General features: G+C 44.6%; 1 protein-coding gene across 2 annotated transcripts in view; it reads right to left on the reverse strand.

Moving 5' to 3' along the window:
• Positions 1 to 1,769: 1,769 nt before the first annotated feature.
• The window catches only part of Adk (adenosine kinase), a 407,238-nt gene continuing 389,934 nt past the window's right edge, over positions 1,770 to 19,073 (reverse strand). For both annotated transcript variants that reach the window (XM_006984766.3, XM_006984767.4), the window contains exon 11: positions 1,770 to 2,561. In XM_006984766.3, the coding sequence (XP_006984828.1) occupies positions 2,437 to 2,561 (125 nt within the window). In that variant the 3' untranslated portion in view covers positions 1,770 to 2,436. The remainder of the gene's footprint in view (positions 2,562 to 19,073) is intronic.

Below are 19,073 nucleotides of genomic sequence, written 5' to 3' on the forward strand. Positions count from 1 at the left end.
TCGCTGTGCTGTAAGCCTGTATTTAAGACCTCCCTCCTTCAATAAATGGTATTGGGGGGGAATTTTAATGTGTATGAGTGTTTTACCTGCAATTATGGGTATTGCCCATGGAGGCTGGAAGAGGGCATAGGATCCCGTGGGCCTGGAGTTACAGACAGTGTGAGCTGCCATGTGGCTGCTGGGAATTGAATCTGAGTCCTCTGGAAGAGCAGCCAGTGCTCTTATCTTAGGATAAAATGCAGAACTAAATATTCTGACTTGGCCAAGGAGCGGTGGCGCACGCCTTTAATGCCAGCACTCGGGAGGCAGATGCAGGCAGATCTCGGAGTCTGAGGCCAGCCTGGTCTACAGAGTGAGTTCTAGGACAGCCAGGGCTACACAGGGAAACCTGGCTATAAGAAAAAAAAAAAAAAAAAAAAAAACAAAATGGAAAAGCTATAGTCACAGCTGGCCTGCACTGACTGAAACTCATGCTGGACACAACAGCTCTAGAAACAGAAAGGACAACCTACATATGGGAGAAAATGTCTTAGTCATCACATGGAACATACGAAAATACAGCTTAACAGTAAGATAAACGACTCACAGAATCAGAAAAGGATGTGAAAACACACCAGGCCGAACGGTAACATACGGAGCTGACAGCATGTGAAGACGCCAAGATCAATAGTCATTAGGGAAATCGAGGGAAAACCACAGGGAGAGACCACTTCATATCCACCATGATGGGTGCTAAGATGTAGAACAAGTGTCGGTGGGTGAGGATGTGGCAAAGTGGGAACCTTGTGTTGCTATTAGGAATCTCAAGCCCTGCAACCGCACGGTGCTCTGGCTTGTCTTGTTCCCCTGCTGGAGGCTTGGTCCCCAGGGAGGCAGCATAGATGTGGAATTCCTCATCAAAAAGCAAACAGTGCTGTGTGCTTGTGACCCCAGTGCTGGGGAGGCAGGGTCGGGCAGATCCCTAGAGCCTGGGCCATTCAAGTTCCAGGCCAAGAAGAAATCCTGCCTCAAAATAGAAGGTGGTTGCTGCCTGGAGGAGACCTGGGGCTGACTTCTGGCCTCCACAAGCATATGCTTGCCCCTGAATCCACATGCACACCCTCACACGTGGCTCCTGGTGGGCTGACTCACTGTGAGGACAGGCAGGAATGAGTGTCGGATTAGACGTGTGGAGAAGCTGGGAGTGTAACACACTCTTGTAAGTATAAAAATATGCTTTTGGTTTTGGAAACGGGCTTTTGTGAAGTAGCACAGGCTGGCCCCGAGCTGGTGATTACCCGTCTCAGCTTCCCGAGTGCTAGGATTATCGCTATCACAGCCAGAGGGAATGGGAAGCTCTGCAGTTGTTTGGGAAAGTGTTTGTGGTTCCTTAAAAAAGGTTACATATGTCCAGGAGTGGTGAAGCAGAGGCAGGCGGATCTCTGTGAGGTGGAGGCCAACCTGGTCTACAGAGCAAGTTCCAGGCCAGATAGAACTACACAAGTCCTTGTCTCAAAAGAAAAAAGTCTAGATATGATCTAGCAGTGCTACTGCTACATGTCACCTGAAAGAAAGGAAAACACAAAGCAAAGAAGAATGCTTGCTGGTCTCTTGTGAGTGTGAGTGTGTGTGTGTGTGTGTGTGTGTGTGTGTGTGTAAGCGTATGCGCACACATATTTATCATGTACTATATTTCTTTCCCTCATCCATCAATAAAATCATATAGGGCCCAATACTAAATAACATTTTCTTCCTTAGTTTTATTGAGCATAAGCCAAAGACCGAAAAGATTCCTATATTGGCAATTTATTTGTATCAAATTACAGAGTACCATCAGTAAGCACAAGGTTATGATTCGAATAACATAATGCACATGTTGGGGGGAATCAGTTGTCTCAAGTCCATCATATGCCTGAAGCACACTGAAGAGCTTATGTGGAATAATTTGGTGTGATAAACATTTCTGTACCTTATTTGACCAGTTATCAGGTAAATATATATATATATATATATATATATGATGTGTGTGCATACACACTTCCAAATTAAATAGATTCATATAAAAAGCTCAAGAATGATGTTAGCATTATTTTCTTTAAAAAGTCTATTATATTAAATTGCACCTGTATTTAAAGCAGAAATGTAAAAAAAGAAAAACAAAAAAACAATCCATTTACTAAATACTGATGAATTTACAACAATCAAAAATGAAATAAAAGTTTCTATTGAAATGTTGGGTTCCTGTTTGACATTTAAGAGGCACTAACAAACTATGGAAATAAACATTTTCCCCCCAGATTTCAGAGACTAAAGGTTCTAGGAGCAGTACCGAGCCCTCTAAATTAATGAGAATCATGGTTGGCAGAGACAGCAGAGAAGTTTCCTCTTTCCTACGCAGGAACGGCAGGACGTGGTCACCGCAGCTTGTCCCGCCCAGCCTGAGTTTTCCTTCTCCCATCAGTGGAAGTCCGGCTTCTCGGGAAAGGTGCAGCCGGTTCGCCTGATGATCACGCTTGCTGCGTAGTGGCCAGCGCGGATGCATTCGGTCAGAGGCTTGTCATAGACCAGCTGAGAGAGAAACCCTAGAAGAGACAAGCGAGAGAACCTAAGGGACGGGTAACAGCATTAGAAACATCACGAGCTCAACCGTCACCCAGGGACTCCAAGTTTCACCGTGAAGGTTCATCTTGACTTCAACTTGATGAGGAGAGTCTGTCTGGACTGCCCATCAGCACGTTGGTGACCACGGGAGTGAGACGTGCCCCCATGGGGGTGGGGGGCACCACCCAGGTGGCTGGGGCCTGAGTGGAGTGAGGAGGGGGAGGAAGCCGGCAGTGCAGACAGTCTCGGCTTCCGGGCGGTCATCTGTAAACTGCTTTGCTCTACTGCAGCCTCTGAAGGTGTGAGAGGCAAACCCTCCCTCCCTGAAGTAACGAACACACCATGCACAGTGCTGCTCACTTAGAGGGAGGTCTAAGGCAAGCTCTGGAGAGGCGCATTTCTTGGGGTCTTTGCTGATAAAGTTACAGTTTATCTCCCCCCCCCCTTCCTTGTGGATCCCTTCTTTACTGGAACCCCCACTACAGTGCGGTTCCAAGAAAACGCCACGGTCTCAGAGAGATGCGAAGCGGTGTCAGGGGGCGGGGCGCACCTGCAGGCTCGCGCTCGGGAGGCAGAGGCAGGAGCGGCAGGGTTTCAGTCATCCTAGGTTCCCGAGGGAACTCAAGGCCTGCCTGAGCTATACGAGAGTCTGTTTCAAAAACCAACAAAATCAGACAGAGAGAGAGAGAGAGAGAGAGAGAGAGAGAGAGAGAGAGAGAGAGAGAGAGAGGGAGGGAGGGGGGGAGGGAGGGAGGGGGGGGAGGGAGAGAGGAGGGGAGGGGAGGGGAGGGGAGGGGAGGAGAGAGAGAGAGAGAGAGAGAGAGAGAGAGAGAGAGAGAGAGAGAGAGAGAGAGAGAGAGAGAGAGAGAGAACCCTGTTTTGGAAAATCAAAAAAGATAACATTGCCAGGCAGCGGTGGCGCACGCCTTTAATCCCAGCACTCAGGAGGCAGAGGCAGGCAGATCTCTGTGAGTTTGAGGCCAGCCTGGTCTCCAAAGCGAGTTTCAAGAAAGGCGCAAAGCTACGCAGAGAAACCCTGTCTTGAAAAAAACCAAAAAGATAACATAGAAACATCATTGAAGACGGCTTCTCACCAAATTGGAATAAAACGAGCCAGGGTTATTCTTCTTCTAGAAACAGATGAACTAAAGACAAATTATATGAAACAAAGTTCTTCAAATATTTTACATTAGCTACAAAGGGCTTAAGAAAGGGAGGAGGACTCGAAAATGAGTCTAGTTTACTGTGCATGGCTATGAGGTCACACACAAGGGGCGACAACCCAGACCTGTCCAGAGTGTCACGGGGTTGAGAGGATGGAATGGGGAGTATGAGGAGGCCGAAACAAATACATTTCTAGACAGACTGACAAGACAGACAGACAGTCAGAGAAGGCCAGTATAAATCCACGAGGAGCAGTGATGTCACGATGGACTTGGCACATGAGAAGGGATAATTAAGAAGCACGATGAACAGCTTACGTCACAGATCTGCCACATTGGGTGAACTGGACACTTCCCTGAGAGAGACAGGTTGTCAGAAGTCACTAGCCTGACCAGCCTTGTGGCTACTGTAAGTAAAAGCCACGGTGGGGGTCGGGGGGAACCTGTGATCCCAGCAGAGGCAGGCAGCTCTGAGCTCCAGGGCAGCTTGGACTACATAGCAAGCCCCTGTCTCAGAAAGAGCTTCTTATAGAGAAGACCCCAGATAACTCTTGTCTGGATAAACCCACGTCCACCTCAGGTGTACCACAGTCCCCAAAGAGGCAGGTGGTTCTGTGTGAGTTTGAGGCCAGCCTGGTCTACATAGAGAATTCCAGTCAGCTAGAGCTGCACAGTGAGACCCTGTCTCATCTCTTCCCTCTACAAAAAGTTGGCAACGTCCATCTGGTTGGTTGAGGGAGTGACACTGCTAAGCACTCTATGGTATCGATAATGCCAAATAGGGGAATTCCTAGTCCATTTTGGCATGGCAAGGTAGCACAACCTTTAATCCTAGTACTTGGGAGCTGCAGGCAAGAAGATTAGGAGTTCAAGGTCATCCAAAGCCACTCAAGTGAAGTTTGAGGCCAGCCTGGGTTAACAGGAGACTATGCTTCAAAAACCAAAACAGTAACACAAATAAAACCCTGCACTTATGCAGAAATGCATCTCTGTAAGAACCCCAGGGAATCTGGAAACCTGTTACTAGAGCTACGGAGTTCAGTAAGGCTGGAAGATACCAACTGAAAAAATCAACTGAAGGGCTACACACACACACACACACACACACACACACGTACACAGGTAGCATTTACAGCTAATAGTGAACAGTTAAAAGTAACATTCAAATGCTATTTACTCATGTATCAAACTTGTGAAATACCTGGGAATGTGTCTGAGAAAGTCGTGTAAGACCAGCCACTGCAAAGGAACAGAAAGGCCGCACGAAGGTGATGGGGAGAAGACACAATAATTGGGATTTCATCAAATTCACTCTGTACCTCAGTAACAAGAAACAACTCAATTAAAAAAAAAAAAAAAGCCAGCCAAGAGAAACGCGTGCCAAATACACATGCCGAATGCAGCAGTGACATTGTGGTCACTAAAATGACACGGAGTGAGACTGCCCGGATGCAGCCTCCTCCCAAACCTCAGGCACACCGACTTAGTGAATGTAAAGGAGACTTTACTGATCACCGCCCGAGTGTGATGTGTGTGAGGGAACGTGTGCCACAGTGGGCGAGCGGTTCGGTTCTCTCCTTGCACCGTTACGAGAGTTCCAGGAACTGAATTCGGTTGTTAGGTTTGCCAGCGCATGCCTGCACCCAGTGAGCCATCTAACTGGCCCCTGGGAATGTACAATGACAAGACCATTTGGAAAACGATTTACCAGTGTTTTAAAAAGTTAAGTTTGGGGCTGGAGAGATGGCTCAGTCATTAAGAACACAGGCTACTCTGGCAGAACTGGAGTTCCATTCCCAGCACCCACATGTCAACTTGCAACAGTTTGTAGCTCCAGTTCCAGGGAATCCAAGCCCTCTTCTGGCCTCCTAGGGCACCAGGCACACATGTGGTGCACAGACATACATTCAGGCAAGCACTCACACATATAAAATAAAATGAAATCTCATTATAAAAAGTTAAATTAACCTACGCTAAGACTCAGTCATTTTATTTCTAGCTATTTACCCACGTAAATGAATGCAGACATGTATGGACTTGTCAATGAACTTTCTCAGCAGCCTTATTGTGCAAGTTCCCAAGTGGAGGCCATCAAATGGATGAGATGGGCAGGAAGAAGGGCTCAGGAAGGGCATGGGAATGGCTGAGCCGCTCAGGACAGGCATATCACACTTCAAGGTTGAAACTGCACTTAAGAATGTGTATTTTATTGTATGTCAATTACACTACAATCAAACAATTATACTACAATAAAGCCATAAAAACATAAAAGGAAGGAAGGAAGAAAGTGTAGTTACAAGTAAGAGAGGACAAAACCAGAAAAACCTGTGCTCCGGCCCTCGGGGCACCTGAGCGGCTGCTGTGCTCAAACGCTCAGGACCGAGGATAATGAGGAACTGTTCTGCGGGCGACTTCCGGCCTTCCCTGAGGTCCTGGGCAGCTTAGGGAGCAGGGTGGAGTTGAAGGTTAATTTGAAGCTGTGGTACAATGACCTGTAGAGATCATTACACCAGATTTATGTGCTCCCCCCCCCCCACCTCCAAGGCCCAGAAAACGCTCTGTATTTGATAAAGAAAGTTTGTCCAATTACAGAAGAGAATTAATTTGGTTAATAGGATGATGTCTTTGGAAGAATGTGAACTCATTCTCTCAAGAGTATTTTTTATCATGGAGATTTCAGGTAACAGGCGAAGGTCGGTATAAGCTTTCTGCCAAACTATGAGACTGAAATGTTGGGCCCACACAGCGAACGGAGCCGACTCCAGATTCAGAGTGGGATCAGCTTACAATGGAAACACGTCTATTAGAAGCCTTATAAGCAACATCTGTTTTCCTCATTCTTCCTGCTATGATCTTTGTGAGAAAAGCTCATGTGATGGAATGTTCTGTGAGACTAAGTGCCGGCACCCTCCTTCTAAGAGAAGAATGGACTCTAAAGACTCATTTGCTTTGACAAGGAAAACCTGGACGCTGACAAAGCTAAGACCTCTGGCCCCAGGAGAGTATCAGCTTTTCAATAATCTATTTTTAAAAACCAGCAACGATGAATTACAGATATTACATAATCAATTATAAGTGGGAACTTCAAAAAGTCATCTTTATTAGTCTTAAAGACCATATAAAGATATTTAATGTATATGCTTATAAAGAAAGATAAAGAATCTCTTTATAATGTGAGTGAACGAACAGCATAAGTTCCCCCCAACACGGTCTCACTGTGCAGCCCTGGCTGGTCTGTAGACCAGGCTGGCCTCGAACTCACAGAGATCCACCTGCCTCTGCCTCCCCAGTGCTGGGGTTAAAGGTGTGGGCCACCACTCCTGGCTTCTAAGATATTTTTGTACCTTGAGAAAGATATGTAACATAAGACTATTTTAACAATATTTATTTATTTATTTATTTATTTATTTATTTATTTATTTATTTATTTATTTATTTATTTACTACATTTATTTATTTAGTGTGGAGGTAGATGTGTCGTGTCATGGCAGGTGTGTGGAGGTCAGAGGCCAATTTGCTGGAGTCAGTTCTCTCCTTCCACCAAGTAGGACTGGGGTATTGAACTCGAGTCTTGGGTCTCCACGGCAGGCAACTTGACACATTAAGCTACCCTGCCAGCCCCATTAGCTCATTTCTTCTTCATTTTTTAAAAGTTATTTTAAGATTCATTGTTTTTATGTGTATGCGTGTTTTATCTGCATGTATGTCTGTGTACCATGTGCCTGGTGCCCTTGGAGGCCAGAAAAGGGAGTCAGATCCTCTGACGCTGGAGTCACAGATGGTTGTGAACCGCCATGTCAGTGCTGGGAATCAAACTCGGGTCCTCCTCAAGTGTATCCAGTGCTCTTCACCACTGAGCCATCACTGTGTATTGGCTCAATCACGGCTAACCGCATGCGTCACAGCTTGCAAATTCATTTACCTACAGGCTGAAGAGCATCTTGGTTGCTTCTGAGTCTTGTCATTTATAAGTAAAACTGCTATAAACATTTGTGTACAGGTTTTTGTGCAGACATAAGTTTTCAACTCATTTGGGCAGCCAAGGAACACAATTGCTGGATCATATGGTGAGCATATGTTTAGTGTGTAAGGAACTGCCAGACTAGTTCCCAAGTGGCCACCCTAGTTTTCCTCTCACCAGCCGTGAGTCAGATTCTGGTGCTGCACATCCATGGCATGTGTGCCATACATACAAATTCAAGATGCTGGTGCAATGAGAGGAATAAGGATTTCCTCTGTTTGGAGACAACATCTCATGTGGCCCAGGTTGGTCCCAAGCTCACTATATATCTGAGATAGCCTTCGACTTCTGGTCCTCCAGTCTCCACCTCCCAGGGACTTAAATTATAGGTGCCTGCCACCTCATCTAGCTGGTTTTTCCATTATTTTTATTTTTTTATTTTGATCCAGGTAGAGTAGTGCATGCTTGTGATCCTAGTCCCTAGGAGGCTGAGGCAGGGAGAAGGTCCAGTTCCAGGGTAGCTTAGAAGACATAGTGAGACCATGTCTCAACAACCACAACCAAACAACCCCCTCTGTGTTTACTTAAAAAGGAACCCTCCCCAAACAGAAGCGACCATACAGGGCTTCTGTATTATACCCAACCCAGCTATTCCTCAAGTGTCTCAGGAGTCTCTCTGGTGCATGCTCGCTCTCTTCAGAAAGCCACAGCATCCAGCCCAGCTCTGCAGCTCTTCGCTGTGGCTTCGGTTTCCGTTCTCTGGACAGGTACAACGATCTAATTAATCATTTACTTTTCAGACTGCCTTTGTCTCTGGCCTCACTCCAGCTTGTTCACTGAAGTTATCGATGCTTTTTATATGTAAGCAGTATCAAACTTCACACTGTACGGTAGTGACAAGTTAATTACATAGTTATTAAGAGATAATGTGGGAGTAGTAACACAAGTTATCATGTAATTACCTTTGTTCTTAAAGGCATTACCATGCAATTAAAGCAAACCTGATACGATACTTTAGCAAGCAATAGCACGGAACTCTTTCCTGTCTACATGTGTGCGCACACACACTGCTCTCTGTCATCTCTGGGTCAATTTAGTTTTCAGGTCTTCATTTTCTTTTTTAAAAAGACATTCACCCTGTAGAAGCTGGGTGTGGCAGCTAATGTTTCCTAGTGGGTCCAGGCTAGTCTGGGCCACTGAGTGAGACCCTGCCTTTATCTATCTGTCTGTCTGTCTATCTACCTACCTACCTACTTACTTACTTACCTGCTTATCCACCTACCTATCAATCGTCTATCTATGTATGAATGACAGGCTCTCTCTATAGTCCTGGCTGTCCTGGAATTTGCTATGTAGACCAGGCTGGCCTTGAACTCACAGAGAACCACCCAGTTCTGGTGCTAAAACAAAATGTGTGGACCACCATGCTGGGAACCCTGTCTTAAAAACAAACAAACAAACATACAACCCTCCAAAAGAAGCAAAGCAAAGATGCCTGCCCTTTGGTGTCCATTGTGGTGTTTTCTTACTTCCACATGCTTACCTTCTCATTGTCTGCACCCCCCGACACCAGGTCTAAGCTGTCCCATGGCAGGGAAGGCTCTATTTCTGGAAAGGCTGCATATCTGAATATCTAGGTACTGAGCTAGATACCAAAGAATTCAAAGATGGATAATAGAGGGTTGGTCTTCGATTTTCTACTTCAGGAGAAAAAAAAATCTGTGTATTTGGAGACATCAAGAAATGCTTCCTGGAGAAGGTGCCATAAGCAGGGTCTTGGTGGGTGCTCTAAGAGATGGACATTATACCCAGAAGAAAGAAAGGGGAGTGTTAGAGAAAGGACCTTTTGGAGAACAGTAATAGGTCAGCTGTATTGAGGACATGACAAGAAACGCAGCGTAGAGAGATGTTACAGATCTCCAGGGATGTGATTCGGATCTCCGAGAGCCAGACAGCTGAGCTTCGGTTACAGCAGTCTGCTCAGGTCTTTCTGGCAGAAGGAGAGTTTGAACTTACTAGGAGAGGGAATGTTACCAGCGTGATTTAGCAGGAGACCCCTACAGCGTTCCAGGAGCACTGTGCTTGGAGCAGCGGCTTGTACTGCATAGCCCCACCACAGACCTACTGTGAACTTGAGTTTCACACTTCAATTGTGCAAAGTATGCAAGCCTGGAAGGAGAGCAGAAGATGGAACTGGCAGCTAAGGTGAGGGACGGGACAGGAGGTCACAGAGCTCCTTTAGACCACTCTAAGATCATGGACTTTCTGTGTCGCTCCAACATGAACCACAAGAAAAAAATAGCTCAACTTCCTCTTAAAATGACTATTTTGGCTATGAGAAAATGGAATGGAGTATAAGAAAGAGTGGACATGGAGGTCAGTATGGAAGCTTCAGTGAGTGGAAAACATGGGTCATGTTGTCGGGAACACTTGAAATCCATAGAGATGAAGAGAAAGCTACACATGAAGTATGCAAATACATCTGTCTATAGAGCCTACCCACCTGCTGGTTTTAAGGGATTTTGCTTCATACCCAGCATCACCGCGGGATGTCAGCTGAAATGTTCTGTACACGCCAATCAACTTAATTATCTACTGGACCAAGGGATGGCATCTGAGCCACCAAGAGTAAAAACTTATGATCCTTCCAGCATCTCATGATAGCAGTCTAAGAACCAGAATGATAAGCTGGTGCTTTTCCATGCTCTTCCAGAAGCCAGAACGGATGCAAAGTCATCCAGGAGGCGGGCTGTGAGACCGGAAGCAGACGTGTAAGCAGCCCAGTAGCTTTATCTAATGAAGACGTGGTCACCACTACCTGCTGCGGATCCAGATCTATAGTCACCATCTGGCTCCACCCAGTGAAGACCTCCAGTTCTGGTTCTTGTAAGAGGTGACAGTTATAACAGATAATGCTCTCTGTGGGTCACGCATCATGCGTTGTCAACATTTCATTTGACTTTCAGAAAAATGCAAACAAGGTAGATACTCATCTTTATTTCTAAAGTTGAGGAAAATGGGGCTTAATGGTGTTAAACTATTCGTCCATAGACTCTTGTTTTTGCTTGTTTGTACTGTGATAACTGAATACCTGACATATGATTATTGATAAGGAATAGCCATTGGGCTTAATAGGGGAATCCTGGATCAAGCTGCTGCCATCTGGTTGGGTGAGGGCCTTCTCTTATTTCACACGGAGGAAGGTGGGAAGGAGAAGGGAGAATCACAGCTTGGTTGAAACCTCTTTGAAAAACATTATTAGTATTATTTTTAGGCCCTGGGGATTGAACACAGGACCTGATGCAGGCTTGGCAACCACTGTACTATGAGCTACAAGTATAGCCTCAAAGCCCCCTTAATCCCATTCATGGACTAATCAGCCTGTTAAGGCCCTACCTCTTAATGCCATCATCCTGGCAACACTTGAATTTTGGAGGGGACATTTCATACTGGAACACTTTCCAAGTTAGTTAATGATGAGACTGAAAAATCAAACATGTATTGAGTTTGTTGTTTTTAAGCTATATTTTTTCTTTTATTTATTTATTTATTTATTTATTTATTTATTTATTTATTTATTTATTTATTTATTTATTTATTTATTTATTTTTCTATTATCAGTTTGATACAGTATAAATTCTTATCCTAATAGTGAAATGTTTCATTGAGGCTTGCCCAGTAATTGAGTAAAACCAAAACTTATTATAAGCCACAGTCATCCTAGGGTCCCCCCTGCTATATAGCCTCCCTGGTTCTGTGGGTTGCAGTCTGTCTTTTGCTTTATATCTAGAATCCACTTACGAGTGAGTACGTACCATGTTTTTTTTAAACACGAATGGATGTTTTGTCTGCATGTATGTATGTCTGCATCACATGCATGCCTAGTGCCCTTGGAGGCTAGAAGAGGTCATAGCATCCTCTGGACGTGGGGTTACAGACAGTTGCGAGCACCATGTGGGTGTTGGGAATTGAATCTGGGTTCTCAGGAGTGCTCCTAACCACTGGGTCATCTCTCCAGCTTTCGGGTATTGTCTTAATGTCTATGTTATAGAATCTTTATGATTATGAGCTTCCTTACTTCCTCAAAATTCCTTGCCTTGAAATGGGCTTCTGTTACTTTTGCCAGCTGGTCAGGAAGGGTACCCTGAAGCTAACACGTGATGGCTGGCCCTGCTGCACTTTGCCCTCTGCATGTTCCCAGCGCTCATGGCTTCCTATCCGGCCGCCTTTCTCTACAAAGCAGAGTAAGTTTCTGTATTACAGGGATTCTGAAATGCACACCTAAAAATCTGAATCATAAATCTGTGCCGTTCCTTTTTTCTGTCATTAAACACTTTAATATAGAAGACGAGATCTAAATACAACTGTCAAAAGCCAATTTCCTCCTCTACCTCTTGACATAGAAGAGCATGAGCCCTGGTGGCCCCTTCAGTGTAACAAAATCTCACAACATGCTGCTTCACAGCTTAAAGATTTAACCTCGGTCAGTATCTGGCTTGGAATTGCATGTACAAATAAACACAACCATGGCACCAGTTCTAAGTCTGAAGAACCCACAGCCTCCTTTGGTGTCTTTTTGACACAAAGTCTGTTACTGCAGACTTGAGAACTGGCTGTGTCCTAGATCTCATAGTCTTCACCACTCGGGCAGGAGGAGGAGGAGGCGGCAGTGTAAGACGGTTACTCTAAACAGGAATAAATTATTGTAGACACGAGGAGACGCATTAAATGGTCAAATTTAGTTTATGTTCATTGTTGTGAGTGAGTGACTGTCGCTTCCCCCACCCTCACTGTGATGTTTTTCTAGCTGTTTGCAAGATGGCAGGTGAGTGTTCACACAAAAGCCTTTCGTGAGGCTCGAGGCTGATGCAGTTCCTTTGCTGTGGCTCAGCTTGGTTTGATGTGCATTAACCTTAATCATTAAGATTACAATGAAAAGGCCCAGAGATGGCTCACAGGGGTAAGCACTTGCCACTCAAGCCTGATGACCTGAGTTTAATCCCTGGACCCCACATAAAAGTGGAGGGAGAGAACTGACTCCATAAAGCTGTGTTATGACCTCCACATGTACACTGTGGTGCACATGCATACACACACACACACATATGCACGCACACGCACACACGACTGTAGTGAAAAGCAAACAGAAATATCTTAGAATCTTCTTTAGTGGAAGTATTCAGCCAAGTGTGGTAGTTCCAGGTCATGGGCTACACAATGAGACTGTCTCAAAACAAAAAGCCCCTCACAAAACCCAAAAACAAGTCCCCCCAGTTCCAAACAAACAAACAAAAAAAGAAATGCATTTAGAAACAAAACATGGTATAGGCATTTTTACACACCTGGTCACGGTGCAGGACAAAACCATGAGCATCCTGAAGACGCTAGCATAGTTTTTCTGCCTTACCAATCCCTTAACGTTGACTTTTCAGGAAAATCATGTACAGCTCTCTGTCTCTGCACTGGCTTTGGCTCTGATGGGCCTAACTACCATAACGAGAAAAACTCTCAGAGCCTGAAGTCATTACATTCATGCATTTAACAAGTCACAACCTTGGGGTCCTGTTCTACCTGAAGATGCTGTTCAAAATTCCTAGTTATTATTGGTAGGAGAAACTTTTAATAAAAGCCAATTAGCTACAGAACCCCCCAGTGGTTAACTGATTTTAGGGGCTAAATTTCTGCTACTTCTAATTATCCTCTGATGGCTTTCCGTGGTGTCTCAGAACCACGACAGATGACAATGAAAAACTGCATTGAAATCCACCCACCCTGACACTGTGCTAAGCGCCAGCTTTTCCCTCTCCAAGTAAAATCAATACTCTGTTTGAGTCAACACGTTTACAGCTTTATTAGGATGTCTTGCTTGTTCTGTAACAGCTACTGGAAGCTGTGGTAACAAATCGACTCAACTCAGTTAAACCTAGAGAGCTGGGTAAGAGGCCCATCGATAAGGTTGTTATAAAAATAAACTGCAGGAGATCAGAGAGCGGGAGCAAACAGCCTGGTAAATGTCAATATTTCCCCTCACGGAGGAGGCCAGCAGCAGTGAGATCATGTGCACAGTCCCTTTCCTCCCTTAACGATGCTTCTTGTTTCAACTGGATACCGCGTTTCTACTTCTTGTGCACAGATTCTCTGAATGGAATTTTTACTAATTCCCCTGTGGATCTGGAACAGGAAGTTGACAGAAATACTCACAATTTTTCATATTCAGATTCTTTCTTTAGAGAAATACTCCGGTCTTAAACTGACTTGATTAAATGACCTTAAGTCATTTGGAATACTTGTGACAATACAGTCTCACCTTCTTTTTACTAATGAAACTAAACTGTCAGCATCTACATTTTGCAATTTCAATAGAACGTTCATTCTTGAAATAGTTTCCATGAGACTGATGTTGTGCCTTCAAAATGAGGCCTTGGGCATTCTTGCACTTCCTAATGGCAAACACCGTTGGCTTTAGTGAAGTATATGGGCAGTGTCTGTTTCCTATTAGGAGCAAGCTTGCATGGGTGGGTATGGCTTTAGCAAACCAGGACTCAGATCCTCTCACAGAGATGTTCACAGGTTGCTTAAAGAACTAACATCTGGCAGGAAATTCCTACTTCCATTTGGCTAGCTCAGACCATCCAGATGTGAAAGTAATGGTTTCCTTGGACTGAGAAGAGCTCAAATGTAAACTTTCCTATTTTCTATGCAGTCTACTCAGTAAAATTATGTTCTGTCTTCATACCGACTTCAACACAACTACCAACTAGTTATGAATTCATGTAACATATCCATATATTAGAGAACAAAATTTTCAAGGAAAAAGAAATCAACAAACATTGAGTGTTCAATTAACTTAAAAAGCTACCGTGTCTGCTAAGGTTAGGTCTGGCACAGCAGGTATTTATACAATGAAAACTAAAGTTTAACTGTGTGTTGGTGCAAGGGCTGACCTGTACAGAACTCAAGGAGAGCAGAAGCTCCCTTGTGATAGGCTAACCTAACACAGGCTCTCATCATAGAGCGTGTAACTGAGAAGTAAGGCTATAACACGCAGACACATGGTCTTTGCTCCAGCTACACTGAGAAGTAAGGCTATAACACGCAGACACATGGTCTTTGCTCCAGCTACACTGAGAAGTAAGGCTATAACACGCAGACACATGGTCTTTGCTCCAGCGACACTGAGAAGTTGTGGCTGTAAATGGAAACCTGTTTAGTTCTATTATCTGTTGTATGGGATGTTTGAATTAAAACCACATCCAGGGTATTAGGGATGTAAGTGCTTGCCTAGCATGAATGAAGCCCCGGGTTTGATCCCTGTACCCCATAAATTGGGTAGGTGGTACACCTGTAATCCCAGCACTGGAGAAGTGGAGGGAGGAAGTTCAGGAGTTTTAAGTTCCTTCTTGGCTACATAGTGAGTTTAAGGATGGCCTGGGCTACATGAAATCCTCACTCAAAAAGAAGAGGAGGAAGAAGAGGAGGAGAAACAGCCACCGGGGTTGAGGTATAGATCCGGGGTTGAGCAAAGCCATGGTTGTTGGCATAAGAAAGGACTCATTATATGACTATTTATATATTGGTGACTTACACTTGACAACTTCTCATAGCAAGTTGATCCTAGATATTTAAAAGTACTAAATGACAGACACATTTTTAATTTGCCATTTTATGAGCCAGAAATAAAAACACATAGTTCTAAAATTACAAACGTTAATGTTGGCAGAGCATGGTGACACTCACCTTAAATCCCAGCACTTGGGGAGGTGGAGGCAGGTGGATCTTTGTGAGTTTCAGGTAGCAGGGATACAGAGTAAGATTGTCTCAAAAAAAAAAAAAAAAAAAAAAAAGAGTTAACTGGATAATTAAGTGAAACATAAACCAAGGGTCTGTGTTTATAGCCCAGGTTAGTACTCAGACATCTCACATATCTGAAGTGAGAAAAGCTTCTAATTTGGTAATTATATGCTATTTGTGTGTGTGTGTGGGGGGAGTGGATTCAGACCTCTGCTGGTATTTTATTATGTGTATGTGTGTTTCCATGCACATTCATGTAGGGATCTGAAGAGACCAGAAGATGGCGTCCGAGTCCCCGGAACTGGCGTTAGAGGCGGTTATGAGCCTCCTCATATGGGTGCTGGAACCCAGCTTTGGTCCTCTGAGAGCAGGACACGCTCTTACTGCCATCAGAGTTTCTCTGTGTAGCCTTGGCTGTCCTGGAACGTGATCTGTAGCCCAGGCTGGCCTCAAACTCACAGAGATCCACCTGCCTCTGCCTCCTGAGTGCTGGGATTAAAGGTGTGTGCCACCACCACCTAGCTGTTAAGATATCTCTCAAGTCCATAAAATTATTAACATACCTAATGAACAAAGGATAATTTAACTCCTCCATGGCAAAAAAGACAAAATTTAAAACTGAATACAGGGTAGGGGAGACCGCCTCCCAAATAAAATGGAATACGTTTATATTTATGAAAACTTATTAATTTGTCTCTATCTATACTGGTACAGACGGATTTAAGAACTCTGTTATTAAGCGCGGGGGGGGGGGGGGGGGGTATGGCTTAGTGTTTAAAAGCGCTTTAAGAGGACCAGGGTTCATGTCCCCAGAACCCCCTAATTCAGGGTGCGTGTGGCAGCTTACCTGTAATTCCAGCCTCAGAAGGCAGAAATTAGACACCTGTAGTGCAATCTGGCTAGCAAGACTTGCTCTGGTTTTGACCGAAGACTGCCACAAAGGATAAGGCAGAAGAGCGAAAGAAGATATCAGTCTAGGGCGCACACACACACACACACACACACACACACACACACACACACACACACACACCACATACATACATACAAGAAAAGAAGGTTGGAAGGACGGAAGTTAGGAAAGAAAGACAAAATCTCAAAGCAATGCAACAAAAGACAATACTACAACCCTCTGTTGTGGGCTGGGGACGCAGAGAGCTCCGGGCTTGATCCCTAGCGTCATGAACTGGGTGTGTGCACACATGCCCGGAGTCTTGGCATCTTGTGGCCAAAGGAAGAAGATCAAAAGCTCAAAGTCACCCTCAGCTACACAGGGACTCTGAGAAGAACTTGTGCTCCATGAGGCTCTATTTTTTTTAATGATTTATTTTTATTTTATGTGCATTGGTGTTTGTCCGCATGTATGTCTGTGTGAGGGTGTTGGATCCCCTGGAACTGGAGTTACAGACAGTGGTAAGCTGCCATGTGGGTGCTGGGAACTGAACCCGGGTCCTCTGGAAGAACAGCCGGTGCTCTTAAGTGCTGAGCCATCTCTCTAGGCCATGAGGCTCTATTTTTAAAAAGAGAAAAACAAAACCAACCAATGAAACAACAAAAAACTGTTCTACCAGAGGCTGGTAGTCTTCAGGCCAGTCTTTAGAAAAGCACGATGGTTATTTCTCCTCACAGAATGGGAGGGGTGATGTGACCTAGTAAGAGAGGAAGCAGCAGAGTAACTTGTGGGCTACACTTGGGGTTTAAACATTGGCGTTGACAGTGATGCTAGACACATTACTTAATCTCATCACACTTGACGGCTGAGAGACCTGTCCAGCAGAGATTAGGCCAGTTTCCAACTTAGGTTTATCTAAATAAATGGATTTTTTGTTTCCGCTCACTAAGTTGTGGAGGTAATTATGCATCAGAAGCTAACAATGGATCAGGCAGATTATGGCAAATTTGACTAGATCCATGTGATAGCAGCTGGGATATCCACTTCAAGATTCAAACCAGTTCCACTTGGTTAACTGATACTCCAAGTCAGGACACTAACAGACACACATTTTTGTCATGACATAACATCTCTTCATTGTCTTCAAATCCAGGAAAACTAAGGCTCACAAAATTTGAACTCTGGTGTTTGTGGTGGTTTGAAGGAGAATGCCCCCATGGGCTCAGATTCGAATGCTTGGTCATCAGGGAGTGGCACTACTCGAGAGAAATTAGGTAGAGTGGCCTTGGGGGAGGAAGTGTGTCCAGCCAGACCCAGTGTCTCTTTCTTCCTGCTGCCTGTGGATCTGGATGTAGAAGTCTCTGCTACCTCTCCAGCACCACATCTGCCTGCATGTCACCATGCTTCCCACCAGCGGACTAAACCTCTGGACTGTAAGCAAGCCTCTATTAAATGCTTTCCTTTAAAACAGTTGCTGTGGTCATAGTGTCTCTTCACAGCAATAAAACCCTAACTACGACAGTGTATGATGCCCTTATATGATAATGGCTCATACCATTTTAGTGTTAAAAAATTCCCACCAGTGTAGGGTGGTAGTGGCCCACGCCTTTAATCCCAGCACTTAGGAGGCAGAGGCAGGTGTATCTCTGTGAGTTCAAGGCCAGCCAGGGCTGTTACACAGAGAAACCCTGTCTGGAAAAGGAAAGGAAAGAAAAAAAAAATCCTGTCAAGTCCTTTGAATTCCATTTTTTTTTTTAACTTTTTTTTACAGTTGCTTCTAGATGGAAACTGTGTAGGATATTAGATCTTTGAGGAAAAAAAATGTCTATGAAAAAAATATTCATTCTCTCTCTCTCTCTCTCTCTCTCTCTCTCTCCTCTCCCTCTCCCTCTCTCTCTCCTCTCCTCTCTCCCCTCTCCCCTCCCCCCCCTCTCATCCTGCCTCTTCACTCTTCAATGCTGGGAAAGGATAATCTTGACTTTTTTAAATTACTAAAGACCCAAGTAATGCTCAAGTAGTCACAGGCCAGGTTCTTGAAGTTCGGTACTCTGGTTAAAGATGACCTTCTTTCACTGGGTATGTGACTATTGCAAGGTGTGAATATCTCTTTGTTCCCCTGCATGAAGTTGGTCTAATATCTATGGTGACTTCCATATTCTTAATGACCAAATCAATTCCATACTTCATTGGATACTTAAAGATTTTTTTCCCTTAATAAATCAATCAAAACAATATCCTACTCTAGTAGAAAGGCAGGAAGGGTGCCATCACTACAAAACGGCTGTTCTGCAGTAGGTAGCTGTCATACAGGCCACCTTCAAATAAGTCCCTAGGAGGCATGGTCATCTAAAGGTTTTGATCTCTGAGTGCAGAAGTGTGGGAAACAAGGCACTGAATGCCCATCACATCACTTTCTGGCTGCGTGAGGAGAGAAGCAAAGGGAGGTGGCGGCGCACCAAAAACAATGCGAGGAATTTCATTTTTCCTCTCCTGTGACTTGACAGGTCCGTACATGTGTATAGCGTATTCTGACCATTCACCCTCCTACCCACTCAGACCCTCTCGCTCTTGCTAACGCCCTCCCTCTTCCCAGCCGGCCAACCTCTACTTCTGTGGTTTTCTTTTTGGTGGTGGTGGGGGGAAATGGCCCACTAAGTTTAATGAGGGCTGCTTCCATGAGTAAGAC

The sequence above is a fragment of the Peromyscus maniculatus genome, chromosome 9 (assembly GCF_049852395.1).
Source record: "Peromyscus maniculatus bairdii isolate BWxNUB_F1_BW_parent chromosome 9, HU_Pman_BW_mat_3.1, whole genome shotgun sequence".
Lineage (NCBI taxonomy): Eukaryota > Metazoa > Chordata > Mammalia > Rodentia > Cricetidae > Peromyscus > Peromyscus maniculatus.